General features: G+C 53.9%; 7 protein-coding genes across 7 annotated transcripts; 4 read left to right on the top strand and 3 right to left on the bottom strand.

Annotated features, from left to right (window-relative positions):
• Positions 1-709: 709 nt before the first annotated feature.
• On the top strand, positions 710-1,378 carry GUITHDRAFT_44480 (hypothetical protein; the record flags this gene model as incomplete). Its single annotated transcript, XM_005828515.1, has 2 exons — positions 710-1,261; positions 1,313-1,378. Coding segments are annotated over 2 exons (618 nt in total), but the record flags the coding sequence as incomplete, so codon positions are not given.
• Positions 1,379-2,308: 930 nt separating this feature from the next.
• Positions 2,309-12,183, top strand: GUITHDRAFT_112301 (hypothetical protein; the record flags this gene model as incomplete). The annotated part of the gene is made up of 25 exons (XM_005828514.1): positions 2,309-2,379; positions 2,456-2,597; positions 2,691-2,839; positions 2,977-3,223; positions 3,271-3,420; positions 3,466-3,497; positions 3,540-3,618; positions 3,670-3,709; positions 3,762-3,787; positions 3,844-3,922; positions 3,966-4,030; positions 4,079-4,132; positions 4,241-4,465; positions 4,510-4,566; positions 4,614-4,679; positions 4,803-4,897; positions 4,950-4,971; positions 5,878-5,971; positions 6,025-6,161; positions 6,231-6,372; positions 6,480-6,636; positions 6,688-8,296; positions 8,347-8,523; positions 8,570-8,677; positions 8,848-12,183. 25 exons carry the CDS (start codon positions 2,309-2,311, stop codon positions 12,181-12,183), a joined length of 7,359 nt encoding a protein of 2,452 aa, XP_005828571.1.
• A 39-nt stretch (positions 12,184-12,222) lies between these two features.
• On the bottom strand, positions 12,223-14,023 carry GUITHDRAFT_112300 (hypothetical protein; the record flags this gene model as incomplete). The annotated part of the gene is made up of 5 exons (XM_005828513.1): positions 12,223-12,314; positions 12,367-12,457; positions 12,574-13,419; positions 13,472-13,926; positions 13,981-14,023. The coding sequence occupies 5 exons, from the start codon at positions 14,021-14,023 to the stop codon at positions 12,223-12,225; spliced, it is 1,527 nt and encodes a 508-aa protein (XP_005828570.1).
• Positions 14,024-18,678: 4,655 nt separating this feature from the next.
• GUITHDRAFT_74618 (hypothetical protein) lies at positions 18,679-19,339 on the bottom strand (the record flags this gene model as incomplete). Its single annotated transcript, XM_005828512.1, has 3 exons — positions 18,679-18,807; positions 18,860-19,011; positions 19,048-19,339. Coding segments are annotated over 3 exons (573 nt in total), but the record flags the coding sequence as incomplete, so codon positions are not given.
• A 1,444-nt stretch (positions 19,340-20,783) lies between these two features.
• On the top strand, positions 20,784-21,657 carry GUITHDRAFT_141849 (hypothetical protein; the record flags this gene model as incomplete). The annotated part of the gene is made up of 5 exons (XM_005828511.1): positions 20,784-20,966; positions 21,014-21,064; positions 21,113-21,337; positions 21,383-21,439; positions 21,493-21,657. 5 exons carry the CDS (start codon positions 20,784-20,786, stop codon positions 21,655-21,657), a joined length of 681 nt encoding a protein of 226 aa, XP_005828568.1.
• A 390-nt stretch (positions 21,658-22,047) lies between these two features.
• GUITHDRAFT_141848 (hypothetical protein) lies at positions 22,048-24,508 on the top strand (the record flags this gene model as incomplete). The annotated part of the gene is made up of 14 exons (XM_005828510.1): positions 22,048-22,059; positions 22,109-22,141; positions 22,279-22,334; positions 22,382-22,485; positions 22,507-22,660; positions 22,857-23,011; positions 23,064-23,140; positions 23,170-23,235; positions 23,283-23,396; positions 23,443-23,825; positions 23,872-23,978; positions 24,057-24,145; positions 24,192-24,284; positions 24,371-24,508. The coding sequence occupies 14 exons, from the start codon at positions 22,048-22,050 to the stop codon at positions 24,506-24,508; spliced, it is 1,581 nt and encodes a 526-aa protein (XP_005828567.1).
• A 24-nt stretch (positions 24,509-24,532) lies between these two features.
• Positions 24,533-26,295, bottom strand: GUITHDRAFT_112297 (hypothetical protein; the record flags this gene model as incomplete). Its single annotated transcript, XM_005828509.1, has 8 exons — positions 24,533-24,598; positions 24,657-24,724; positions 24,772-24,871; positions 24,911-25,018; positions 25,178-25,265; positions 25,478-25,563; positions 25,613-25,756; positions 25,840-26,295. The coding sequence occupies 8 exons, from the start codon at positions 26,293-26,295 to the stop codon at positions 24,533-24,535; spliced, it is 1,116 nt and encodes a 371-aa protein (XP_005828566.1).
• Between the last annotated feature and the right edge of the window lie 180 nt (positions 26,296-26,475).

Raw genomic sequence — 26,475 nt, 5'->3', positions numbered from 1 at the left:
TAACACCAGGAGCAGGAGCAGGAGGAGGAGCAGGAGGAGGAGCAGGAGGAGGAGCAGGAGGAGGAGGAGGAGGAGGAGGAGGAGGAGGAGGAGGAGGAGGAGAAGGAGGAGGAGAAGGAGGAGGAGGAGGAGGAGAAGGAGGAGGAGGAGGAGCAGGAGGAGGAGGAGGAGGAGTCACCTGGTTGTGTCTGTGAATCTTGATGCTCGCGGGGGGCTGCGCGAGCGACTCGCCATGTACATCTGGTCAACGGCCCTATCCCGCTTCCGCCTCGCCAAGTAGGCTGTTTGACCTCGTATGCTAGACCACAAGGGGCTTATTTTAAGGCAACACCCCTTAATTTTAAAGACTGTATGTTACCTCTAATTTTTTCAGTCAATAAAGAAAGTCGGGGAACAACCAAGGGATTTAAAGAGGGGGGGCGCGATGGTAGTCGCTCAGCTTCGATACCATGCTCGTGCCTGCGCGTTGCTCATGATCAGCGTTGCTAGGGTCTGCAGCTTTGCTCTTACATCTCCTTGCAGCTTTGCTGTGACTTCGCCTTGCCTGGCTCGTCACGTCGGCAGGGTTCATAGACTGCCTATCGGGTCAGGACTACACACTCTGAAATGCTCTTCCTCGAAAGCAAGCAAGGTGAAGAATACAAAGAAAGCTGCTGGAGGCAAAGTAGACCTTTCGAATCACATTAGTGTAGACCTGTCATTTCCTGGATTGAAGGTTGTGAACGTGGACCCGCCGGTTTTCTGCATCGATAGATTCTTCGATGATTCTTCGTGCGAGACCTACGCAAATCTGGGGGTCAACGGGGAGAGCACAGGGGACTCTATCAAGATCAACTCAGCGACTTTCGGAGGCTCATTGACAGGGAGTAATCGGCAGAGCACCACGTGGTTCGTTAAGTACAGCAAGTGTGAAACCCTGATAAAAAAAGCCCTTGCTCTTCTACCGGAAATCAGCGTTGAGCAGATGGAGGAGCCCCAGATAGTGCGGTATGAGATGGGAGATTTCTTCAATTGGCACGAGGACGCAGTTCCCAAAGAGGAGGCCGCAAACGGAGGGCAGAGACTAGCCACTCTCCTGGTCTACTTGAACGATGTCCCAGCTAGTGGAGGGGGCATGACTACCTTCAAGGAGCTGGATCTCAAAGTGAGGCCGGAGAAGGGGAAAGCCCTGCTCTTCTTCCCAGCTTTCAAGGACGGGACTCCTGATCCCCGGACCCTGCACGCCGGATCTCCTGCGTTCGATACCAAGTGGATCGCACAGGTCCGTCCTGACCGAAAATCTTGAGTGTGTACAGCACTGAAGCTGGTGCAGATGTGGATCCACGAGAGGCCCTACAAGCCTGCTGTCCCTCCGGGAACCTCGCAGGAGGATGTGAAGAACCTCCTCTGAGAACCTCCTCTGAGTGCGATGGATTCCAAACCTGTAATGTTGTTCTTTAGTGTTCTTTGCACGCGATTCCCTGGTTGTCGGTACATGGCTGATTCTTTGTGTATAGGTTGACTCGTACTCGGTCCATATTTTCATGCTCGCTCCAGAATTTCCTACTGATCGCTCGGAGAATTGGCAGGGCTTTGTACGTTAGATGTAACGTCAGTTTCGTTCACTCTGACAGCCATCATTTGAAACTTCAAGTCATGATAAGCGTTCGAACTTTGGGACCAGGAACTGAGACCCTGACGCTAGCGATGGTCCATAGCAGTCGGCATCAAGCAAAAGCTGAGAAGAGAGTCAGGAGAGAAAGGTAGTGGGAAACTTGGGATATGGCCAGTGGTCGAATATGTAATTAGAAGTGCCCTTCAAGCTACTTTGGCGTCCGAACTCAATGACCGTCTTGAAAGCGATCGGATTACGAACGAAGTAGTTTGAACATCATCGCTGTGAGTCGAGTCAGCATCGCAGCAGGCGGCTCATCACTGAGAACGCTATGATGTTATGTGGCTTAACTTAACTTTGAGTAAAAAGTATGGCCTACTAGCGATTAATTTCTCGATGGCCATCCGATCATGTCCGAATCACGCCGGTGTCCGAGTCTCCGAGTGGCACCGCCGGGCCGCGGGATCATCCGAGTTCGAGTTCGGAGGAACCGGCCGGGCCTGAGTGGCTCCAGCTTCCGGCGAGTCGCCGGAACCTCCGAACTCGGACTCCGAGTTGAATTGACTTTTTTGTTCGGGATTTTCTTGAGGTGAGGGGGCGGGAAGGCCATGAGCGATGTGATGAACCTGACGCCTTGACTTGCCAGCGAGATGATGGTTGATGGGGCCCTTAAGCCGGTCTGCGCGCATGTGGTAGGAGGGACTTCGGCATTCCATGCTGAGATCCAACCTGGCGACACCGTGGAAGCCGTCGATGGCAGAGCTTACACTGGTGAAGGATGTGCGGTACAAGTGCACACTCATCTGCAAGGGAGGCAAGGATGCTCCTTGCCTTCCACTGTTTCCATGACATGTGGCGCAGACAAGGCACGTTCGTGCAGGTCAGAGTCACTAAGGAGCGCGGGAATGTAACAGAAGAATACTACCTGATGCGCGGGGGGATGGAATACCTGGAGCAATGCATCCTGAAGCGAAGGCTGGAAGATTCTTGCAAGGCACTCGAGGTACTCTCCGTCCTGCTTTAATTCTCTCCGTCCTGCTTTATTTCTCTCCGTCCTGCTTTCATTCATCTTGAGAAATGAACTGTGCTGTGGCAGATGGAAAACGAGCTATTGACCCAAAAGATCGTCCAGACAAGTTTGGCTTCGGATCCCAGCTCTTGTACTTCATTCACCAAAGAAAATCTGGCCGATGCAAGATTGAAAGTCTCGACGTTGACGAACATTTTGCATTACGAAAGTGTCAGGTTGCAGCTGCTTGCACGCGGCAGGGTGCTCCAAAGCAAACATGTCGAGGCCGTTGAACATCGGCATCTGTCAAGGTAGTGCCGAGATCTTTGACATCTGTCATCATGATCATCCCTTGTTGAAATTGTGAAATCAGTACAAGGACGCAGAGCTCCAAGTTAATACAATCCTATCAAACTCTCCTGGCGGCCAAGGCAAGGGTCAAACTACACACCGAGAGCCGCCAGTCGTCCAACGAGGCTGCGGAAGATGCGGCGTGGAGACAATTTAAAGCGCTCGATGCCGAGCTTGTGGAACATGCAACTTCTTCAACAGAACCTTATGATTGGGCGACGATGTCTTGGAGGGAAAGGCTGGCAACATGCCAAAAGTTTGACAGACTGGTCAGCAAGCTAAGAGGGGGGGGGGGTAGGAATGATCCTTGCTGCAGAGGAAGGGGCTTGCTGAGGATCCAGCAGCAACAGTCGAGGAAGAACCAACAAAGAAAGCTGTGATGACGAGGATGGTCCGAATGGAGAGGTGCAAACAAGTGGAAGTGACTACCAAGGCCCTCCTTCAAGTTGTTGATGTCTCGTATCGGGTGAGTTTTGCTTCCAACTTGACAGGCTGACGGATATGATTACAGACTGAGGTGAAGGGGAGTGACATTCTGAGAAGGTGAGCAATCAGGTCTGTAGGAGAAGTAATATTTGCAAGCAGAGGGGACATCATCCATATGATTGATGGAAAATCCACTCATAACCTCAAAGTTGAGATCGCTGAGAGCCTTTTCATGGGAGTACGCATTTCTAACTAGACATGCAAGATGCTACTAACGTATGGATTGAAGAAGAAAGAGTCCGGGGGCCATGGAATTGTGGAAAATGATGGTGATGATTTTAATTGTTATCGACAATTCTCGGCTAACGAATTTGGAACTAGCCAAGAATGGCGCAATGAATCGAGAGGTGACGTTACCAGAAGTGTTGCTGCTTGATGTGAGATGCACGTTTGACCTCAACAGTCTTCAACAACCTCCATGAGCCTCGTCCTTGCAAGATCTTACGGTGTGATGTTTCCTTTGCGCATTGAGGACTTGAGCGGTATGCTTGTCCCCCTTGGTTGCTCCCCTGATGATGTCGGCAGAGATTCTATCCATCAAGTTGATGAAGCACGGAAGCTCGCTAGAAATCCTCCACCTCCTCCCTCCTGTTGAACTGCTAGAAGAAATTTCTTGCAAGATCTGACCCTGTTCACAGATCAGGATTGTGAGATGCAGAGGGCCCTACAGGATCATGTCCGTACAAGACCAGGTACAGCTTCCTCGCTAGTAACGAATGCCTGTAACCGTCCTCGCCCTCAGAGTCCAGCTCAGCAATTTAAAGTCTCGAGGTCAGTTCTTGACAAAGTGCCTCATCTAGTCATCGAGCTCCTTCAGCGGGGGCTGGCTGCACGCCATCGACGGCGTCTCTGTGTACCACCTCAACAAGGCTCAAGTCCTGCGTCTCCTGCAGCCTTGCGTCGGCCTGGGAGTCTCTTTCCTGGGGTGCAAGGAGGTGGGGCGGGTCCTGGCCTGCAACGGAGAGGAGTACTGCGTGAGATGGAGCGATGGGATCGAGCGGTGGATCCGACGGAATGACTTTGTGGTGAAGCCTGGCACCCTGAGACGAGATCTCCTGACGCTTTGTAGATTCAAGGGAAGCTGACTCTCAGGGAGGTCGTCCTGACTACCTCCCAGTCAGTCATGGTAAGAGTACTGTCCGTCTGACTTCTCCCCGTCTGAGCGCCATGCAGGGGCCTCAAGAGGACGTCAGGGTCTCGTTTGAGAGCGGCAAGACTTACACACCTGTGCTCTTTCGGGTGACTGGACCACAGATGTAGGGATAGACGTCAGCCCGACGGAAGGGCCGTACCAGATCTTGATCGAAAATGTTTTCTAGTGTTTGTATGCAAGGGATGCCTCACGGTTTTGGGATGTTTCAGGAGGCTGGACGACCGGAGGGATCGTTGTGTTGCTGCGACGTGATAGTGTCTGTCAATGGCAGACCGACGAATGAGATGAGTAGCGAGGACTTGAGGTGAGGAGTAGTGATTTCTCCTGCAGCCCTTTCTTAACCTACCCTTCTGCAGGAGATACTGCGTGTCTGAAGAGGTCTGTGGGCTCGAGACGTGAAACTTGATCGGGGAGTGACCTGCTGATCAACAGGAAGATGCCAAGCTCTTTGAAATTTTGACGATGAACGGAGAGTTTAACATCGAGATGCTTGAGAATCGATTCATAGTCAAGTCAGGATGATGTATTCCCCCTTTCACGATTGAGTTGCTGTTGCACATGGAGCAATGAACACGCTGTGTTGAGGATCCTTGATGATCAAGTTTCTTTATATTCCGCTCTTGACACTTGAGGAAAGATACGCCTGAAAACGAATACCACGAATTATTTTGAGTATAGCGAGGAAATCAGGGAGCAGGAGCAGGAGCAGGAGCAGGAGAAGGAGCAGGAGCAGGAGCAGGAGCAGGAGCAGGAGCAGCAGGAACCTTCATAAGTTTACTCCGATGGACCGTTACGGACTTTCCGGGTCCCGTTTGACAGATGTAACGGAGATCCGTATCAGGAGCTGAACTTTGTGTGTGAGGGTTGACGGGTGGTCCTCTGAGTGAATAAGTAAATATCTGACCATATGTTTTTATTACTTATCATGATTTAGCTGTATTGGACTCAAGAGTTTTTAGGGGATACAGATGGTGTTTTTCAGAATATAGCTTGAGTGCTCTACCCCTCTTGAGAAATTTGGGTTGGGCAAAATGTGGGGCAGCGCGAATTTTCTGGACTCAGTGCTGAAGGAGGAGGAGGAGAAGCGAAGAGGGAGAGGAGGATGAGAAGCAGCAGGAAGAAGACAACATGCACGTACTCCTCGCTGCTCCTCTCGAACGGATCGCCCAACTCAACAGACAGTCTCTCTTGTACAGGAAGATGAACTCCAGAAATTCAAATCTAGACCGCCTCCTCCTCCTCCTCCTCTGCCTCTTTGCAAGCTTCTCTTGTGGGCATTCCCAGGCGACTCTCACTGCAGTGAGTCCCTCCAACGTGCCATGCGTTGCCCAGTCAGCGATCACCGTGTACGGCGGCGGTCCCTTCGGAGCGTACCAGGGTCAGGCCGAACCTTACAAACTTCTTGCCCTCTATCCTGACATTTCGGCGCAGGATTCGGAAACCAGCCCTCCGACATGAAGATCAGATTCATCGGCACAGCCTGCGACACAACTCAGTGGATCTCCTTGACCTCTGCCACCTGCAAGCTCTTGACGTCCGGCTTCGCCATGGGCGCGTCAGAAATTGTTGTGACCCTCCAGGCAAGTCGAGCTGGTTGGAAGCTGAACGTGGCGATGCCCTGATGGCGTTGACTGCAGACAAACATCAAGTACACGATCTTCGATGCAGTCTCATTTGACGCGCCTTCACTCGTCGCCGTGGTCAAGGGCAATGGACCCACCAGCGGCAACGCTCGCGTTACTGCCGTCGGGCTCAACTTTGGAGCCACGAGCTTGTCAGGTGAATCACTTGGGTAGGAGAAAAGCGGGAGGTCTGAGGAAAGGGGAGTGAAGGATAGAGACAGAGAGAGAGGGAGAGTATCAGTCGCGTTGACTTGAAGCTTTCAGCGGCACAGCAGATCAAAGTCGGACAGTCAACATGCAGATCTACTCTATGGCTGTCGGACTCGCAGCTGATTTGTCTCGTCCCCCCCGGGTCTCAGTCTGGTCTGTCCGTTGAGGTTCAGGCAGGCTACTCGTACAACGGATCTCTTGCAGAGCCGAGGTATCGCTCCTCAGGCCTCAACACTTGTCCTTAAACCCTTGATTCCTGCAGGTTGACCTCCAAGCTCGATGCCTTCACCTACGATGACCCGTCTGTGAGTGCAGTGCTCAGAACCAACGGCCCTACCCCAGGGTCTTCCTGCACCATCTTTGGGGCAAATTTCGCACCATTCGACCTGACGCCTTTGGCTCGAGTCGGCCGCTCGGCCTCTGAGTCGACGTCCTGGCAGAGTGACACCTCGTTGCTTGCCGCGAGTTCGGCAGGCAGCTCATGGATGGCCTCTGTCAGCGTGACCGTCGGGGCCTTGGGGAACCTCACGGGCTCAGCATCTGTCGGCACTGTGACGGATGCATTCACCTTTGATAGACCAGTCTTGGTTGTTGCTGCAAGTCCTAACTTGGTCCAGGACTCTTCTCAGATGCTCAACATCTCTGGGTCCAGCTATGGGCTGTGGGATACGTCAGTGAGCGCAAGGATCTCTGGGACCAGCACGGCACAGACCCTGTGGATATCGGACGCGGAGGTCAGCTGCATGGCGGCTGCGGGCATGGGCAGGACGCTCAGTGCTCAACTGACTGCCTCCAGCCTCGTGGGCACTGCGACAGAGCTCTTGTCGTATGACGCTCAGCTAGTGTTCAACATGTCCAGGTCAAACACCGAGACTCGCTACCCGGCACACCTGACGGCCTTCGGACTTGGTTTGGGCCCTTCAGACTCGTCAGTCAGGAGTCGAGTCCTCCCGACTGCCTCAGCCTTCACCATGTGGCTCTCGACGTCCTCCTTGGCCCTCAAGCCCTTGTCAGGGCTGCTGGGGCTACATAGTCTTGTCATCACCAGCTTGATCGCTACGGCTTCAGCAGATACTCTCCTGTCTTTCGATCTCATGTCAATGAGCCACCTCGCCCCCAGCAACTCTCCCAAGAGCTCCTCGTCCTCGATGACCATGTCAGGTGCCAACTTCGGGGTCTCGCATTCTTCGCCGGCAACTCGTCAGACTGCTACCGCAAGCCCCGCAGTCTCCTGGCTCTCAGATAGCTCCATCGCCTCTCTCCCTCCTTCGGGCTACGATGACGCCAATGTCACTCAGACGATCGTCTGCAGCGTCTCCGCCCAGGTTGCGGGCCTAACGGAGTCCTTCTCCTACGATGAGACTGTCGTCAGCTCCCTTCTCCCCGCCAACGGACCCAAGACAGGCGCCATCGTTTCGGCCTTCGGCTCGAACTTCGCAGTTGTGGCCTGCAGTGGTCAGGGCAGGCTGGGGTGGACAAGCTCAGAGAGCTCCGAGTGGATGTCAGACACTGCAATCTGGTTGAGAGCTTCCTCCTCGTTGGGTTCGGACGCACCCTTGTACTTCACGGTAGGAGGGCAGCAGCAGGCTTCAAACTCCTCGATAGAGACACAGCGAAAGTCGATCGTCTTGTTCACTTTCGACGCTCCTGCCCCTTCCAAGTTCGTCACGACCAACTTCCCCGTCTATGTCGCCAGCAACGTCTCAGCAGGAGCGGATGGCGTTCTCATGCTGGGTGACTCCTTCGGGGCCTTCGACGGTACGGGACAGGCCCGGGTGGGAGGAAGTTCGTGCCAAGTCACTCAGTGGTCCTCCATGACTTCACTACTTGTAAAGCTCCTGCCCGGCTATGGACGGACGATACATTCTCAGGTGAGAGAAACTTGCTTCGTTACCAGTCGCTTCTGCTGATGGATCCTCAGGTCACTGTAGCAGCTGCAGTGGGGAGTATGTTGGGCGGGATCACCTTCGACTCGCCCTCGCCAGTCAAGTTCTCTATGGCCGAGTCCAATCAAAGTCTCGCCAACCTGCCGCTCGTGGGATCAACGAGGTTCACAGTCGAGGGTGCAAACTTCGCCACCTCCTCTGCAACTGCCAAGGTGGATTTTCTCAGCCCCTGCTTTTGACGTCTGACCTCGGCTCCAGGCTCGAGTCAAACACACGGCAAGTCCGAGCACTGGGTGGCTGTCGACAAGCTCTGTGGTAGTCAAACAAGTCTCCTTCACCGAGCACACAGCCTCTGTCATCTTGTCGGTAGCTACGAGCTTCGGGTACGCCAGACTCTCCTGCAAGGCCCACCTCCTCATTCTGTCGCACAGGACCAGTCAAGATTTCGTCTCCACTGACGCACCTTCAGTCTCGACCTTCACTCAGAAGGCAGGAGGGGCTCGTGTCTCTCCTCTTTCCTCTCACGCGCTCTGCAGGTTCTCTTCCTTGGCTACACGCTGTTTCAAGGAAACTCCGGCAGGACCGGCGGAAACCCTCTCCTACTCTCTGGTTCAGGTCTGGGGGCCGTTGACGTCTCTCCCAAGCTCCGTGTGGCCTCTACAGCCTGCTCGGCATCCAGCTGGAAGTCCACAAGCTCAGTCAGCTGTACGGTTCCTGCTGGATCGGACATCGCGGCCAAAGTTTTAGCCTCGGTGGTCCTGCAGGTCGGATCGCTCTCCAATTCCTTCAGCTATGACTTTCCCAGCTTGTCGAGTCTCTTCCCAGCCAACGTGCCGCCCTCAGCTCAGCCAGGGCAGGTAGTCACGGCCTTTGGCTCCAACTTCCTCCCTTGGGACTCGAGCCCGTCGCTGACCATAGGCAGCACGGCCTGCCTCGTCACGCAATGGCAGTCTGACTCGTCCCTGCTCTGTACTGTGGGGAGCGGCTATAGCCTGAGCGACGACGAGGGCTGGAGCCTCCAGCTCGCCTTCTTTGCGAGCAACCAGACGTCCTCCGTGACTCAGGCGATCACCTACGATGCGCTGAAGCTGCAGTCGGTCCTCCAGCCCGTGGCAGGTCGGAGCCAGGAGGGAGGGTTCAACGTGACAGTCCGGGGAGTCAACTTCGGAAGGTACTGGGCGACCACCTCTCTCAGCAACCTTTCCTGTGCCGAGGTCGGAGGTTCAGCCCAGCAGACGAGAATGAAGTTGGGAGACACGACCTGCCAGCAGCTTGACTGGATCTCGGACACAGCTCTGGTGTGCAGGGGAGCCCCAGCAGGGGTCGGGGTGTGTGATGTGACAGCCCAGCTGTGCAGGAGGTCAGACGTCATCCCCAGCGCGTTTGCCTACCCCAGCCCTCAGCTCGGCTGCTTCAACTTGTCAACGGGTCAGCCGATCTCCTGCGGGCTCAACACCACCGGTCCCTTCTCAGTGGTCAACGGCCCACCGGACGGGTCAGTCGTGCTGACGCTGGTCGGCTCCAACTTCGGTCGCTGGGACACCAGCCTCCATGTAAGGGTGGGACAGACGCGCCTGCTCGTCTTGTCCTGGAGCTCCATGAGCAGCGTCATCTGCAAGGCCCCAGCTGCCCTGCCTGGAGAAGCAGCTCAGGTAGTGCTGAGCGTTATGAATCAGATGGGAACGACGGAGAATCTCTTCTCGTTTGACAAGAATGTCATCACGTCGGTATCACCTTCGAACGCCCCTTACACGCCTGTTCAAAACATCTCCATCTTCGGGTCAAACTTCGGAGTCTTCAGGCCGGGCACTATCATCGGCAAGGTTGCAGGCCTGACGTGCAACTCAACTCAGTGGATCGCGAGCTCGGCTGTCGTCTGCTCGCTTCCTCGTCAGATCCCTCAGAGTGGAGCATCAGACGTCAGCATGCAGGTTGCCCAGGCTGTCGCCACCTTCACCAACATCTTCAGCTTCGATCTACCCGTGGCTTCCAGCATCAGTCCAGCTCAAGGGTCTGTGACAGGAGGGAACCTCCTCGAGGTCCTCGGCAAGAACTTCGGCAGTGCCACGTCATCGCTTTCAATCGCCATCGGCCAGACCTCTTGCCCCAACTCAACATGGCAGAGCGACAGCTCGGCGACCTGCTCGGTCCCTTCTGCTTCCTCCCCGAGCAGCGAGCCAGTCACGCTGAAGTTCGAGCTCACAGGGAGCCAAAGGGTGGTGAGGTACAATGGAAGCTACCTCTACTTCGCAGAGACCTCTACTTCATTCTCTCCTACCAGCTCCCCTCTCCCCCTCTCCTCCACTCCTCCACCTGTCAGACTGGTGGAGGCTACCTGCGGCTCGTCGGGAGGGACCAGCTCCAACGTCGACACCTGCTCGGTCACTTTCAGCGACGGGCAAGGAGTCGTCATCCCTCCCGGCGTGTGGCCCCTCGGCATCTCCCCTGACGTCCGCGCGTCCATCCCCTCCCTCAGCAGCCTGCCGGGTCTGGTCAACCAGAGCTTACAGCAGAACTTGACGCTAGCGAGCGAAATCCTCCTCCTCGAGCCCACGACCATCCGCCTGACCCTTGGCAAGGCGACGGTCAGGCTGCGAGTGGACCAGGCGATCATGAAGAACGCTGTGAGCATGCGGCTGGCAGTGATGCGGTTCGAGCAGACGCGGAGGGCGACGGGGAGTTGGGTGGAGGTTTCTCGGACGGTCTACAATCAGGCGACTGGAATGGCGGAGGGAGAGACAAACGCCTTCTCTTACTTCAGTGCGATGCTGGTGCCGGCAGCAGTGCCAGCAGTGCCAGCAGTGCAGGAGGAGGAGAAGAGCTCGCGAGTTCTCGGCAAAGATGCGATCATCGGCATTTCAGCGGGAGGAGCTGTATTCCTCCTCGCAGTCTTCCTGCTGTTCTGGTACTTCTGCTCTCGCCGGGCCATAAGAAAACTCGAGCAACGAAAGCTGGAGGAGCGAGCGCCAGTCGCAGCATCCGCCCGGCCCAACGTGAACATGCTCAACCTGAGGGAGATGATCCGACAAGAGGTTCAGAGTGAGCTATCATCCCCTCGCATGCTCTCCTTCCTCGACAGCTCTCGGACCTCAGAGCGACCAGCTCCTAGAGAGTCGCACGAACCCTCGCTGAAGCCCGAGGAGAAGATCTCTCCCAGCGACATCTTGGAGGGAATGAACTTGTCTGCCAGCTCGGAGCAGCAGCACACGCAGGAGGCTGGCGCTGCGATCTACGAACTTTCCCCTCCTCTGCAGGAGATCTCCATAGACTCCTTCATGCCCCGGAAGAAACTTGGAGCCGCAGCCCGAGTGAACCAGCAGGCCATGGGCAATGCGAGCATGAGGGAGGAGGGGCAGGAGGAGGTGCGAGACATCGGGGAGCTTGTGGAGGAGCAGGCTCGAATATCGAGCGAGGCTATGAATGCTGACTTCCATCCGACTCCTCCTTCCCCCCCAGCTGAGCTGGGGCCCTACATCATCCGATTCACATTCGCGCAGGATTCTACGTGGGTGGGCAGGGACGGAGCCGTCGACATGCTGGCGTTCTCGAGGTATGCGACGAGGGTCAAGCAGGACGTGGCGACAGCAGCGGCGCTGCCTGAGCAGGCGCTGACACTGCAAGACATCGTGGAAGTGGACGGGTGTGTTGAGGTCGAGCTGGAGCTGTCAGGACCCCTGAGGAAGGGGGAGGGCGAGATGCTGCTGCGATCCCTTGCCAGGCAAGTCGCAGACCCGCTCTCGGCCCTCCGCAAGCCCGGCATGAGTACAGCATGTGTCGTACGTGCTCATGCGCAAGGCCCGCAGTTTGACTTCACTAGCTCTGACCCGTTCTCCCGAGAGTTGTTTGACCACGAGATGACCGGAGTAGCGTGAAAAAGTTGTTGAAACTCAATGAATGATGTGCATGAAGACTCAGTTGTTGCTGCTGCTCAACTCTCCCTGTGTCGGCGCACGAATGTGCTCGGCCTCCAGTCGCTCGTCGACATCGCCATCATCGAAGTTGACTGGAAACAATCAACGGTCAGCCGCGTTCGCCAACCAGAAGCTGCGCATCACTCGAGTATGTCCCGTCGCCGTTGTCAGCGGACACTAGTCCGAGGAAGTACTCGTTCTCCTCCTTCCACAGGGCTGATACTCGGCTACCCACCTGTGCGGATAGTCAGGAGGAAGGTAACGACGAGAATCAAGGGGAGTTGCCTTCCATGCCGCTCCTTGCTCCTGGACGAAATCAAAAAACTGCCCTGATGGAGCAACAAGCTATACCTCCTCCTCGGCCTTCTTCTTCGCCGCCGCCGCTGCCTCCTCCTCGGCCTTCTTCTTCGCCGCTGCCGCCGCTGCCTCCTCCTCGGCCTTCTTCTTCGCTGCCGCTGCAGCTGCTGCCTCCTCCTCAGCCTTCTTCGCCGCCGCCGCCGCCGCTGCCTCCTCCTCGGCCTTCTTCGCCGCCACCGCCGCTGCCTCCTCCTCGGCCTTCTTCTTCGCCGCCGCCGCCGCCGCCTCCTCCTCGGCCTTCTTCTTCGCCGCCGCCGCCGCCTCCTCCTCGGCCTTCTTCGCCGCCGCCGCCGCCGCCGCCGCCGCCGCTGCCTCCTCCTCGGCCTTCTTCGCCGCCGCCGCCGCCGCTGCCTCCTCCTCGGCCTTCTTCTTCGCCGCCGCTGCTGCCTCCTCCTCGGCCTTCTTCGCCGCCGCTGCAGCCGCTGCCTCCTCCTCGGCCTTCTTCTTCGCCGCCGCTGCCGCCGCTGCCTCCTCCTCGGCCTTCTTCGCCGCCGCCGCCGCTGCAGCCGCTGCCTCCTCCTCGGCCTTCTTCTTCGCCGCCGCCGCTGCCTCCTCCTCGGCCTTCTTCGCCGCCGCTGCAGCCGCTGCCTCCTCCTCGGGCTTCGCCTTCGCCTTCGCCGCCGCCGCCGCCGCCGCCTCCTCCTCAGCCTTCTTCTTCGCCGCCGCTGCAGCCGCTGCCTCCTCCTCGGCCTTCTTCGCCGCCGCTGCCGCCGCTGCCTCCTCCTCGGCCTTCTTCTTCGCCGCCGCCGCCGCCGCCGCCTCCTCCTCGGCCTTCGCCTTCGCCGCCGCCGCCGCTGCAGCCGCTGCCTCCTCCTCGGCCTTCTTCCGGGCTGCCGCCTCCTAGAGCAAACATTATCGAAAAGCAAGGGAACGGCACGTCAGCATGGATTACCAGGTTCAACAATCGGAGCTCATCTGCTTTCCTTTTCTCCTCTTCAGCTTTGGCCTTTGCTCTAGCTTCAACGTCGGAGAGCTGCTCTGAGTTGTTGCTGCGGGCTGAGTTGATAGGATGCTGGTTCATCCCTTGGAGGGCCTTCTTCTCTTCGTCCATCCGCGCATACGGCTCCGGTGCCTCCATCGCTGACAGCGCGGCATAACTTGGCCCTAATGTGACTTGATTGGCGCTGTACTTGGCCATGAGCAAGCGGATTGCGAACCAAATCAACGCGCAGACAATTATGACCAACATAAGAGGTAGAATGGCAACAAAGAACTTGGCCAACATGTCTAGCCCGAAGGAAGCGTTGACCGAGCCATGAATGATGCTATCCAGTGCCGAGAACACTACGAAAGAGATGAGGATGATGCTGACGAACTTTGCTGGACCACTACAACTCCGAGCGGTTCCTGCATGCCGAATGAGTCTGCGATTTTGACAAATAACAGTTCATCAATGCTTACTGTGATCATCACCATCCGAGGGGATTGAATCGTTTCCTTGCATGATATGCTCTTGCCTTGCAACTGGCTCTGACCCGGCAACTCAGCCACCTAGCTCCAAGATGACTTAGGCTGTGTGAGCAAGGCAGCGCAGCTTGATGCCCGAACTGCCCTGACAGAACATATGATCAGTCCGATCCACCATCCAAGTTGACTACTCTCGAATTCAAGAGGCGTTTCTAATCCAAAAGTTCGATCTAGCTCTCGTATCTTCACTGTTACAAGGTCTTTCTATCCTGGTCCTCTTCCTCTCTGTCTCCCTCATTCCCAGTCATCTCGTGCCGTGACTGAACATGCGCGGCATCTACACCTTTCTCGCCCCTAGCCATGGTACTATTTCGGGTATGTAGAGCCTTGATAGGACTGGAATAGGATGGTAGAACACGCATACAAATAAAGGTCCTAGAACTTGAACCGCGCGCCGCGCCCGGCCGGGCCCGCGGCCCGGCGCGGTGGGCGAGCCGCCGGGGCCCGCATGCCTTTCGGGCCAAGGCGCCGCTCACTAGAGTCAGTTCACCAGTGAGTCAATTGTAATTCTTTTCAATTCACTGTCCGGTGGCAAAGTCACATTGCAGTAACTTAACTTTGAGTAAAAGAGTTATTGCAGTCACTGAGGCGAACTCTGAGACATGTCAGCCTCGGATTCACGGCGGCCCGCAGCATGCCGCCGCAAGCAGCGATCCGGCGAGTTCAAGCCAAGGCCCGGACGAGGCCGAGCCTGAGACTGAGACCATCTGGCAGCGCTGCCGCGTTTCCTGCCAGGGTTTCACAGGCGGCCTGGCAGTGGTCCGATCGCCCGGGCCGGGCCCCCCCCACTGACTCGAGTGAGCCGCCTGGACTGGCCGCCCGGCGGCCGGCGGCCGCCTGCCAGAGTTGTGTTGTGAGGCGGGCTGTTTGAATCCCGTCTTAAGTTTTAGTTATTTAAAACGGTGTCATCCTCTGACTCCTTCACATGAGCCACTGAAATCGTCTAGTTTCGAGCTCAGATCCGTACGACCTATCCACCCCCACGGGTTCATTGAGAATCGTTTGTAGGGGTGGGTGTGCGACATGCGCAGGAAGGGGTTTTTATAATCACGAGAGGATGAGAAGCTTTCAGGGATCAGTACCCCTGCTCGCTCTTACAAAATAAGGGTGGGGTGACTTATATCAATTATTGATTCGTTTGCGTGTAAAAGGTAGGGGTAAGTTTGAACATGACACGGAGGGTAGGGGTTAAAACACCGGTCAAAGGACCCCTCATAAGTACCTATTTTCTGACTTCGGGCAGGGCTGCGGTAACCCGTTTTGACCTTACCTCATAAAATGTTATAATGGAGGTTAAAATATTTTAATTTGATCTTCAGATCGTTAGGTGGAAGTGGGTGGGGTCCTTCTTAGAAGTTTTTGGGGGGTATTTGTAGGGTGGGTTGTTGGAATAACGTTCCGTAACGGTTTTGAACGTGTATTCCTCGCAACTCTGGAAGCGAGCGAGCGACACCTGGGATGGTGTAGGTGGAAGGGGCTGCGCGTAATACCAGACGTAGGGATATCGTAGCCTCGTCTGGCTCTGGCTCTTCTATAGCTATGTCGTCTGCTCTGGGCAACCATGTTGATACTGATTGTCAGACTGCAAAGAGATAAGCTCTGATCTTTTTCGATATCATTTTCAATCGATTCTGCTAATCTTAGAATTGCTTCAGTGTCCCTTTGTAACTGACGTCAATATGAATTCATCTTCTTCAAACGTATCTCGTCAAGATATGCTGATGGTCAAAAGGCTCCAAAAATCTGCCCTTCGCGATGAAACAAAAGAGTTGATCGACAAGCTTGATAAATTAGTTCCGGCCAAGAGGACAATAAGGAGACACCGCTCTTTGTTGAAGTCAGGAAGAAGTATCACACAATTGCTTAGCGATGTTTTGCAGAAGATAACGTGTCTGAACTCTCCGACTGGACCGACGAATCAGACAGAACCGCAGAACTCCCACGACTATGATCGTATGTACAGGGAAATATTCACACGAGCATTGGAACTCATGCTCTTGGTAGATGTTGGCAGTCGAAAGGTTGTCTCAATGAGCAAGGGCTTCCAGAAGCTCTCAGAACATTCGCGAGCATTGAAAGGATTCCATCTGGGGCAACATATCAGATTTCTTGTGCATCCCAAATGTTTGACCTGGGATGCCTGTAAATCAGAGGAGCAATCGAGAGCCGAAGGATGCTTTAGAGATGTCGTAAACTTTCTTGCAATCCGTGATCACTCGGCTACTTTCTACCCATGCGTTTTGGAAAGCAAAATCCTTGTGTCGGACGGCAGGTTCATGCTTTTGTTCTTCAATAAGATAGATCCCAGGCCCATTGGCGACATCTTTGACTCTCTGATTCCCTCAGCGGTCAAATTTGATTGGACAGTATTCTCTTTTGACTCAATTTCTTCAACTTGCTTCCCGTGCGACGTGGAACGGATCCTTCGAAAATCTGACCCGGGATATGTGGAAGGATCGTTCATGCTCGCACAGATGTGTAATATCTGGGAGGAAACATCTTTCAATGCAGAGCTGAGCAACATTGCAAGGCTACACCAGATCAGTCTGGACCTTCTCAAGGCGTTGAGTTTGCAAACTGCTGTGAAAGTGAGCTGGGAGGGTGAACTGCCATGTTGTACTGTATTGTTCAGATTCAAAGTTCCATCACTCTATGGCATTTTTGAGACACAATGGCTTCAAGAGACGAAGATCGTTGTAGACGGGAAACCTGTGCGGACAAAGGGATATGAATCATTATTTCACTTACAAGCAGACTGGGAGGGAGATGGTAACAATGCATTGCAACTTGTGGAGTTGAAGACAGCAGAGGTTTGCGATTTTGCACTTTGTCTTGGATCTGATATATGTCATAGATCAGGAACGACAAAGTATGTGTGCTATCAAATCATCTAGAATTCAGCGAAAGACATTGGTCAATCACTGGAACAGCAAGACATGTCAAAACTTTAGAGTAAGATGCTTCACCTCTTCAGGCCTAATCAACATCTGACAATTTTTTATTTCTAGGTGTTCGACATGCTATCGTCTAAGAGCATTTCGAGATTGAACTGCTCTAGATAATCTTTCCGTGAAGCGTCTGTCCTGTGATTTTTTGCATTTTTAAACTGTAACTTTGGAGGCAATGTTGATCAGGAACACACTGTGTACTCATATACGTCGAACTACAGGACTGGAATCATACTACTCACTATGAACATCCATGTTACCTCATGGACGTCATTTCCGTGATTGTCAGCCTTCATTCCAATGTGAACTACTACCGCCCCCGCAGCTTCTCGTCCTGACTGATTCCCAGCCTCGCAGCACCCTTACCCGATTGTTCTTCCGCGTATCCTCATGCAATCTGTCATGTAATCTGTGACCACTCTGCATGGAACTCCTGCTCTGTTGATGGAACTTCTCTCCTCCGTTCCCGTCCCCCGTCACTCTGTCCCGCAGCCTGCCGCGGTGTGCATTTCCTAGCCCAGATTTTTTAAAGTGACGGACGGAACTCAAGATGCTTCGGAAATTGAGTGATAATTCTGGTACGAATACTTTGGCAATGGCGCATAAAAGCGAAGATGGATGTTGGGATCGGGATGGCCGGGCACAGGAGTCAAGGGGATTGGCTGACGCATGACTGATCTAGCCCAGGAAGAAGATCAGACGATGAAGAGCATAGTGAATGGTTGGCTCTGAAGGGCGAGGAGTTTGTTTTTTTGTCTAGTTTACATTCAGAAATTGCAATTTGAACGTTCGACAGGGAACACATAATCGATTATTAATTGGAGCGATTGATTTCTCACTTAGCACCTGGTTGCATCAAAAAATAAATTCACTTTGCCCAGAAAGGTTTTGACGGTTTGGGCTTCTCCTGCGCGGGGACTTCATTGGGCAGTTCAGGGCCGAAGGCCTTTCGTTTCTCAATGATCTCCTACATAGTGGGGTCAGGGCACACTGTAAGGAACCAGAAGCAATGAGTTACATATGCTTCCGCCCACAAGTCCATGGCAGGCTGCAAACGCGATGGTGTGACGGGTCGCACAACATTGCTCATGGGCGAAGTTCACTCACCTTCTTGAGGACGTTCAACAAGGCCAACTGCACTGCCGTGAATGCCAGCAAGAAAAATCAATTTGAGTCGTACCTGGATTGCGGTGATTGTCACTTTCCTAATAAATCCCAAGAATCCTCTCTTGTATCGAAGCTTCTTGGCTCTATACTCCTCGTAGAACTAGGAAAAGCAAGGGTTTCAGTCCCACATCGTTCGTCGTTGAGAAAATCCAATAAGGATTGAAGGCGACGAACACTCATTCAGCACCTTGTCAGTGGCTGCATGAAGTTCAGACAATCCTTCAGTCACGAGACATCTGCAAGTTCACTCAGGGCTAGAGACCACAGTCGCTCAATTGTACCGCCTCAACGCGCGGAGGTCGGAATGCTTCTCGTTCTCACTCTCAGCTATTCCCCACGGATATTCGCGACCATTCTGGCTGAGACTTCTGGAGGACATATCGTTAGGTATGCTCCAATGCAACAGACACTCTGCCTGTTTCCGTTGTTGGCAACATGCGCAAGAGGAGATGAAATGATTGCGAATGGTCCCTTGTAAAACTGAATCTTGGCCTGCCAGAAAGCTGTAAGAACCATATCATGATGAAGTAAAACCAACGTCAGCAAGTTGCTTGACGACGAGTGCCCTGAAGGTTTTGAGCTCAGCCTCAGTCATCGTGTCTGCCTTGGCGAGAATAGGAATGATGCTTGCTCTCCCTTGGATGATCTTGCAGCTCAAGTCAGCCATGCTTCTCACTTTCATGTGCTGCAATAAATACCTTGAGGAAGTTGAGGTCGATTTTCTTCAAACGGTGGGGGGCAATGAAGTAGAGAACTGCATCAACTCCGACCCCAGACGAGCGATCCAACTTGTCAGGTCTGACCCTACGGTTCTCCTTGCGGAACGCCTTCTCGAGACGACGGTCAATGTCTGCCGCTGAAGAGTACATCAGAAAAAACGAAAGACACATGTGCGATGTACCGATGCAGTAGAAACTCTTCTCGAGCTGCATGATGTCGCCGTACCCAGGGGTGTCAATGAATGTGGCGGTCAAAGGGATCCCATCGCACTTGATTCGGATCTCGTTGTCGGTGATGTGTTTTGTTGGAGGAGGTGGGGCTTTTGAGATTGGGACCGTCAAGATGTTTGATATCAAGGAGGTCTTGCCCACGCCGCTCTCCCCCACGCACATCACCGTCAGCGTCTTCCCCTTCTGCTCCAGCTCCTTCTCGCATTGCCGCAAGAGCCCGGACTTCAGAGCGAGATCCTTTGTGACAAGGTGATCTGCACATGTACAATGTTGAGCTCAGCAAGCTAAACAGGCTGGGCAACCTGGAATGTCCTTCTGTTCTTTCAGAACTCGTCTACCAAATTTAGGAAGGCCAAAACGAAACTTGTTGGCCTTCTGGTGAGAGTTGGCAATCGTCAGACAAATCTCTGCGAGAGATAAACTTTGCAAACTCACTCCAAAGACAGACTTGTCATGGGAGAGAACCACCTCGACGAAGAAAACAAGCAAGAGGCCTGCTTACATCGAAGAGGTTACAACCGATGACCCGTAAGAGCTCCAAAGTGTTATTTGCAATCACATAACATGCAAGAAATGGTGTTTTCACTGTGTTAGACGCGTACTTTTGGGAAGATACATGCAGGAGAGGAGAGATGCTGAACAAAAAGAGCACAAGCCATGAAGAATGGGAATGAGGCTTGCGGATCGCACGAGGAGGACAGGATCAAGGCAAAACACAGATATCGACCAGCAGGAGGACAATCAAACAGGGATAAAGGGTGAGAAAGCATAACTGTGCTTCAACATGCAAGGAGATCAAAGGCAACGAGGGTTCCTCTACACAGTGCTGACGCTCTTACCACATGAGGCCCGTCGAACTGCCATTGCAGTGTCTTTACAGCTTCTCTCCGACACATAAGGGTGGCTAAGGAACCGACAATGAAAAATGTACGAAAAGGAACCGAGATAGGAAATGGCAATAGAAGGAACCGTTTTTAAAGGTAGAAGGAACCGACACTTCCCACCGGGCCGGGGCCTTTCACTGAGACTCTCCCGGCCCGGAGCCCGGGAATCGAGGTGTGCAAGAAGTTTTTACTTAACTTGAAAGAGTTTTAAATCCTTTTGAACAATTTTAGTTGGTTAGATAGATACAGTTTTGTACTAGATTAAAAAGATATGAATATTTTAGAAACTACCTTGTGCGATAAGCAAGTACCAAAATATTGTACATGAATTATCAAAAAGTACTGGTTGAACTGTAGAAGAACCTGCAAATTATTGTACCCACAAGAGCATTATATAACACACTTTTACCTTTCTGCGAGATGCGAAGAGGGGCAGCGCTGTTAGAGGAAGAGGAGAGGAGGAGGAGGAGGAGGAGGAGGAGGAGGAGGAGGACATGGGCCACTCTCTCATGGCATGCACCGATTCACTTACCTCCCATATTTACTCAAGTCCCATAAGTAAGAACACCTCGGCTTGTGTTGTTGCTGTCCGATGCGCCTGTTATATCTGCTTAGTCAGCTGACCAAAAGGCATGGCAGTGAAAGTCGACCTTCTCTGTTCTGGCAAGAGTAGATCTGATGATTCCTTCCTACCAGGTGCCCTTGTCGATGCAGCAGCTTATCGGGAATCTTTGTTGCTCAATGAATTTTTCGTGAAGGCGACAACTAGTTTTTCCTGTTGAGGAACAATGAGCTTCAGGAACGAGCAAGCGCTCTGTCGGCTGAGAAGCATAGGGGAAGAGAATGATTTCGGAGTCGAGATGCACCTGTTGGATGACGTCTTGACGACTGCCGTGGACGCTGACACGCTCAATCGATCACCTGATGACGAATCCGAGACGAGCTTCCATCAGGACGATGTCAGCTCAGAGGTTTGACATCAGACATTCCTCGTGTTGATGTGACGGTCTTGCTGCAGATATCAAAAGGCAGATATGGCGCGAGAGCTTCCACGGGGTCGGCAGCGACGGTACTCCCTGCATTTTGGGGGGGGTAATATTGGTGAAGGGGTTTGTAGGGCGAAAAGCATGAAGCAACACACATGGGGTTTGGAGGGTGGGAAGTGAAGCCATGGTCCTTTCTCCGTGAATGCAACGCGGAGCTTGTAACAGCGGGGTCGTCGATGACGCGGTCCTTTGTTGATCGAGAAACAGTGGGTTCCAGCGAATGGATGCGGGTCTGGATGTCATATCTTGCTGTCAAAGAAACAGCCCTGAGAAATTTGCACCTGGATGTCTTAAAGGTGATAGCGATATAGCGCTTTTAGAAGCTTTTAACATTCTTGCAGTTGCTGGACAGTGTTCTGCAGTACTATGGCAAGAAGAATGAAAGCCTGTTTCTGATGGTGACGAACACATGCTTGGTTTTTTTTTGTGTCAGCCTCATGGGATGGAGCAGGATCCGGTCAAGCTTGCAAACCTCTGCTCTCACGTCGAGGAAATTTTCTTCCGAGCAGGGCAGGTAGGAAACACCATCGCAACACTCGGGAGCTGTCTCACCACCCACAACCTGCAGATCACCCATGCTCTCTCCGGCAACCCCAACCTCAGGGCGCTATGGTAAGTCCCCCCCCCCCTCCCTCCCGTGTCGACATCTTACTGATCAATCCTCGTGCTGACAGGCCTCTGGCGGAAAATGGTGAAATCTGTGGAAACCCCCCGGACATGGAAGGCAAGGAGAGTTAAGTGCCAGGTCTGGGCTGATGTTTGTTGCAGAGCATGAAATAGCTCGGCCGTCCAGCCTCAGTCCAAACCTCATGTTTGATTGGTACTCTTGTATCGATTAAAGGCGAACCAATGATTTACAAATCCTTTCTGCCATTTAGGAAAAGTCCTGCTGTAAGCATACGTCGAAGCAAGAGTGAAGTGAGATCCGATTGAAAGCGTTGAGGAAATATCCGATGACTCATGTTGGTTCTTCTTTCTACAGATCGGGACACCAACGCATCACAGCATGTCTCTCGAGGTCTGCAAGTGACTCATGGCTTGTCGAGGTCTGATTGTTCTCCTGGCAGCAATGGACTTCGCGCGCCATCAACCGACTGCAGGTGAAGGTCAAAATCCGGATTGTATGGGCTGATGGACCAGCAGCAAGTCTTGCGCTGCCTCAGGGAACAGAAGGACATTCTGACTAAGGTTGGGAGGAGCTTAGCCCTCATACAGCCAGACTGACATGATCGTCAAGGTTATCCGACAAACCGAGGAAGGAGTCCCAAGTGTGGGTTGCAGACAACGTGATAGGTAAATGCTCTCGCGTTTGTGATGACGTTGTGAGCTTGTTATGGCAGGGGCAAGGAAGCGTGGCTTGAGCTTCGGGAGAGATTGCCTTTCCTTCCTGACACTGAGGTGCTCCGAAAGGAAACAGGTGAGTTCGCTTTTGTGGAAGTGACAGGTGCTGATGTGGTTCCCTCAGTGTATGTGAGAGAGTCGGACTGCAAGGCTGCTAGAGAACTTCTGCATAGCTTGATTGGGGCGCTGGAAGTGCTGGGGAACAATACCTTGACACCATTGCAACCAAAATCTGCCATTTGGAATGCTGAGAGCACAACGCTGTTGATTGATTCGAGGTGAGCCAGGAAGGGTGATTTTCTTGTTTGATCCTCATCCTCCCTCCCTCCCTCCCTCCCTCCCTCCATCCATCCATTATCCATCCACCCATCCACCCATCACTCATCTTTCTCTGGTCTTCAGTCGTCATTCTAGTGTACATGTCTTCACTATTGCTGTTTGCATGTGTGGATTGACCTTCCTCCTTGCCCACAGTACGAAGACTCGGTGTCGCAAGCTCATGGAGGCCTTGCATGCTCCACAAGTTGACGGTCGTTACTGTCAATGGCGTGAAGCCGTCGATCCTGATGTTTGGTATGGGCCAGGTCTAGAGAAGTGTGAGGTTCTCTCTGCCGTAGCAGGGGATGCAGGTTCACTTGTCGCTGTTACAGCTGTCCAGTCGCGCATGACGAGCTGCTGCAGACATCTTGAAGTGCGTCATGAAGAAAAAGGCGCGTCTCGTGGCGTTCTCGGATGGACAAGTGATGGCGAGCTGGAGGGTCAGAGGGGTTCATAACCTGCCTTGTAGTTTGTAATCAAGCAAGGGACCGTGGGGATGGCTCTCTACTTCGGGCAGTCGGGGTCCTGCAAGATCGTGAGTTGATCTCAACTCCTCGCAGGGCCACTGAGACTTGCTGGCAGGTTGTGGATGGGAGAGAAGTTGGAACCCTCGGCAACGGCTGCATGTTTGGCGAGTGCGCGTTGGTCTTGAGCTCGTTGCGGACGGCCGATGTGATCGCCGACGGATTCTTTGAGGTGAGGAGGTGGAGCTGCGGCCTGAGTGAACTCAGTCGCATGCCAGGCGTGGGTTATCTCGAGGCAGGAGCTCGCGGAGATCATGACGTGGTGCCCTCGGCTCCTGAGCATGCTCATCGAAGCTGGGAAGGCCTGCCTGTCTCGCGACAGCGCTTTCCTTCCAGAGCTTAGAGCGAAATATGATGCCGAGATGTCGTCAGGAATTGCTAGTGTAGATGTGAATGTTGGATGTGGGGGAGAGGGCGAGCCGCAGGTCAGGAGCAGGGGAATCGAAGTGAGCAAGAACGTCCTTGCTCCTCTCCAGATGCTCTTCTCCAAGGACATGCTCGATGCTCGACCGGTGGCCCCGGTCTCCTCCTTCTCTCGAATCTTCTCCAAGACTTCCTTCGCCAACAGCTTCTCCTGGTCGTTCCCCAGCCCCGACAGCATGTGCGTCAGTGACGTGGAGTGGGCGGGGAGCTGACGTGGCGTGCAGACGAAGAAAGTTTCCGTTGGAAGGGGAGGGTGTGAATGAGGAGAAACTGGCCCAGGATGCGTGGGAGGAGATGAAGAGCAAGCTCGAGAGGATGGAGCTGAAAAGAGGTGAGAATGGCAGGGGAGGAGGGCAGGTGGAGGAAGTGGCCGTGGAGGAGGAAGAAGAGATCTAAGTCGATGTATCAGGGGAGACGTTGTATCCCTGCGGGGCAACAATCGACTGCATCTACGTGGTGGAGAAAGGAAAACTTTCTCTCTCCGTCGACGGCATTCAGGTGAGTCTCAGCACGCTGAAGGACAAGAGAGTGAGACAAGCGGCAGGTGGGGCTCGTGAATGAGGCGCAAATCTTCGGTGAGGTAGAGCTTCTGCTGAGCGGGAAGACGCTGGTTGAAGTGGTTGCGGGAACAGACGTGGTAAGGAGAGGAGGAGGTGGCGTTGGTGGAGGAGCAGGAGGAGGGAGGAGAGGAAAGTGCGGGGATGTGAACTGACTTGTTGGAAGTTGCTGCTCAAGCTTAAAGTGACGGACTTCATCGCGGCTCTCTGCCGTTCGCCTTGTTTCTTCCACAACCTTGTGGGATTGGGGAGGTCGAGGATGCGAGAGTGGGGGAGGAAAGCTCCCTCGATCCTCGCGCCTTAGCTTATACCATTCAATTAAATCACTTTAGTTTCTCTCTCTGTCCAGCTCGCTCCACGCCTGTCTCAGCCTGTTCTCTTGTCCGTTGATCTCCTTGGACGAGTCAGGGACGAGAGGAGGGGAACAAAACATACAATCAAATACAACACACCTGCTTCTTGCTCTGACTCGCCATGTGCCGCATTCTTGTATCCAAGTCCATTTCTCGCTGTTTCAGGTCTGGTCGCCGATGGTCACAGGGGTCAACCAACAACGTTAGAGCCGACCTGCCTCCCACTGCAGCAGCTCGTTGTTGATCTCGTTCCTGATCTCCTTAGTCGATATCATCTTCATCTGCACCTCCCTCTCCCTCTGCTCGACGTACATCTGCCCCCCGTCACCGTCGGCACATCACAAGACCCTCACCTGCTGTCTCGCAAGGTCCAGCTCCCTCGTCTCGATCTCGTTCTCTCGGGCATGCAGCGCTGCTGCTCTGTCACTCAACGACCTTTCCCAGCTGTGCAGCTCCTCAACCTGACAAGTTCCAGTCATACAAGACGCCGACGAGAGGAGGAGAGGAGGAGAGGAAAGAGAGGTAGTAGCGAGACAACAAGCGAAGGAGGCGGAGAAGAGGAGACAAGGAGAGGAAAGGAGGGAGAAGATCGGAGGAGGAGGAAAGGAGGAAGCCGCTACCTGGTCGAGCCTCTTGTGGATCTTCTGAAGGTCTTGGACGTGTTCCAGCAGAGCGTCTTTCTCCTTGTTCAGAGTCTCTTCCTCCAGCCTGCAACTTCGTGACATGATGGAGGCGACGGCAAAGGGAAGAGGAAAGAGTGAAGAAGAAGATAGGACGAAAGCTGGGGAGAGGAGTGAAGAAGAAGGATGCAGATAAGAGGAGAAGAAGATGAGAGGAGAAGAGGAGGAGAAGATGAGAGGAGAGGAGGAGGAGAGAGGAGGAGAGCAGGTGGAGAGGAGAGGAGAGGAGAGACGATGTACTTCAGCTCGTCTTCTTTCATGGAGATTCTCTCAGCCATCTTGGACGCGTTCAAGGCAAATTCAAGGAACTCGGAGGTCTGGAAGGCCTGCGGAGGGTCCGTGAGTGAAGATCGAGGAGGAGCAACGAGCGTCGACCTGTATTGCCTTCTCTCGCTCCTGCAGCCCAGCCTCCCACGCATGCAGCTGGCAAGTCATCTTCTCGAAGTAACCTTCCATCTCTTGGTAGACCTCGCTCAACCTCCCCTCGACTGCCTCCTGCTTCTTCTTGTTCGCTCCTCCCTTGTGCTTGCTCGCCCTCCGCTCTTCTTCGTCTTCTTTGACTTGGAGTCGGCGGGAAGGTGGGCGGGAGCTGGCGATCTGACCGGCGGCTTCTTGCTGATGACGCTGTGCCTCGAGAAGGCCTTGTGGATGTCGTGCTCGGCCTCATGGTAGAGGAACGGACCGCTCGGCTCCTCCTTCCTCTCCCTCAGCCCCTGCATCAACTCTCTTGCTTGCGCTCGGAGTTGGGAGATCCTCTGAGCCTCGGAGGCCCCGGGGAGCTCCTCGGCGCTCCTCAGGTGCTCTGCCGGAGAGGCTTCGAGCGAGTTCTGCGATGACTTTATCCTGCTCATGGAACCTTCCTTAGAAGCCTCGCGCGTTATGGTGGCGATGCTCCTCGCCAGGGCCTCGGAGAGAGCGCGAGTGGAGAGGTCCGTGCTGCTGCGGGGAGGAAGGAGATGTTCATGGTTGCTCGCTTCTCTTGCGAACATGTCGAGCCCTGGAGGATCCACAACCTTCCATCCCGTTGAGTTTGGAGTCTTGAAGCCGCCAGATTCCATGCTAGGGTCCTGATGCTCAGATGCCGAACTCTACCTGTCGGTCTAGCTTGATACTCTCTTCCTTACTTGACTCTCTCTCCTCTCTGTCTCTCTCTCTCTGTCTCTCTCTCTGTCTCTCTCTCTCCCTCTCTCCCTCTCTCTCTCTCTCTCTCTCTCTCTCTCTCTCTCTCTCTCTCTCTC

The sequence above is a fragment of the Guillardia theta genome (genome assembly GCF_000315625.1).
Source record: "Guillardia theta CCMP2712 unplaced genomic scaffold GUITHscaffold_58, whole genome shotgun sequence".
Classification (NCBI taxonomy): Eukaryota; class Cryptophyceae; order Pyrenomonadales; family Geminigeraceae; genus Guillardia; species Guillardia theta.
The sequence above is the reverse complement of the archived record's forward strand: the minus strand, read 5'-3'. Positions and strand labels throughout refer to the sequence as shown.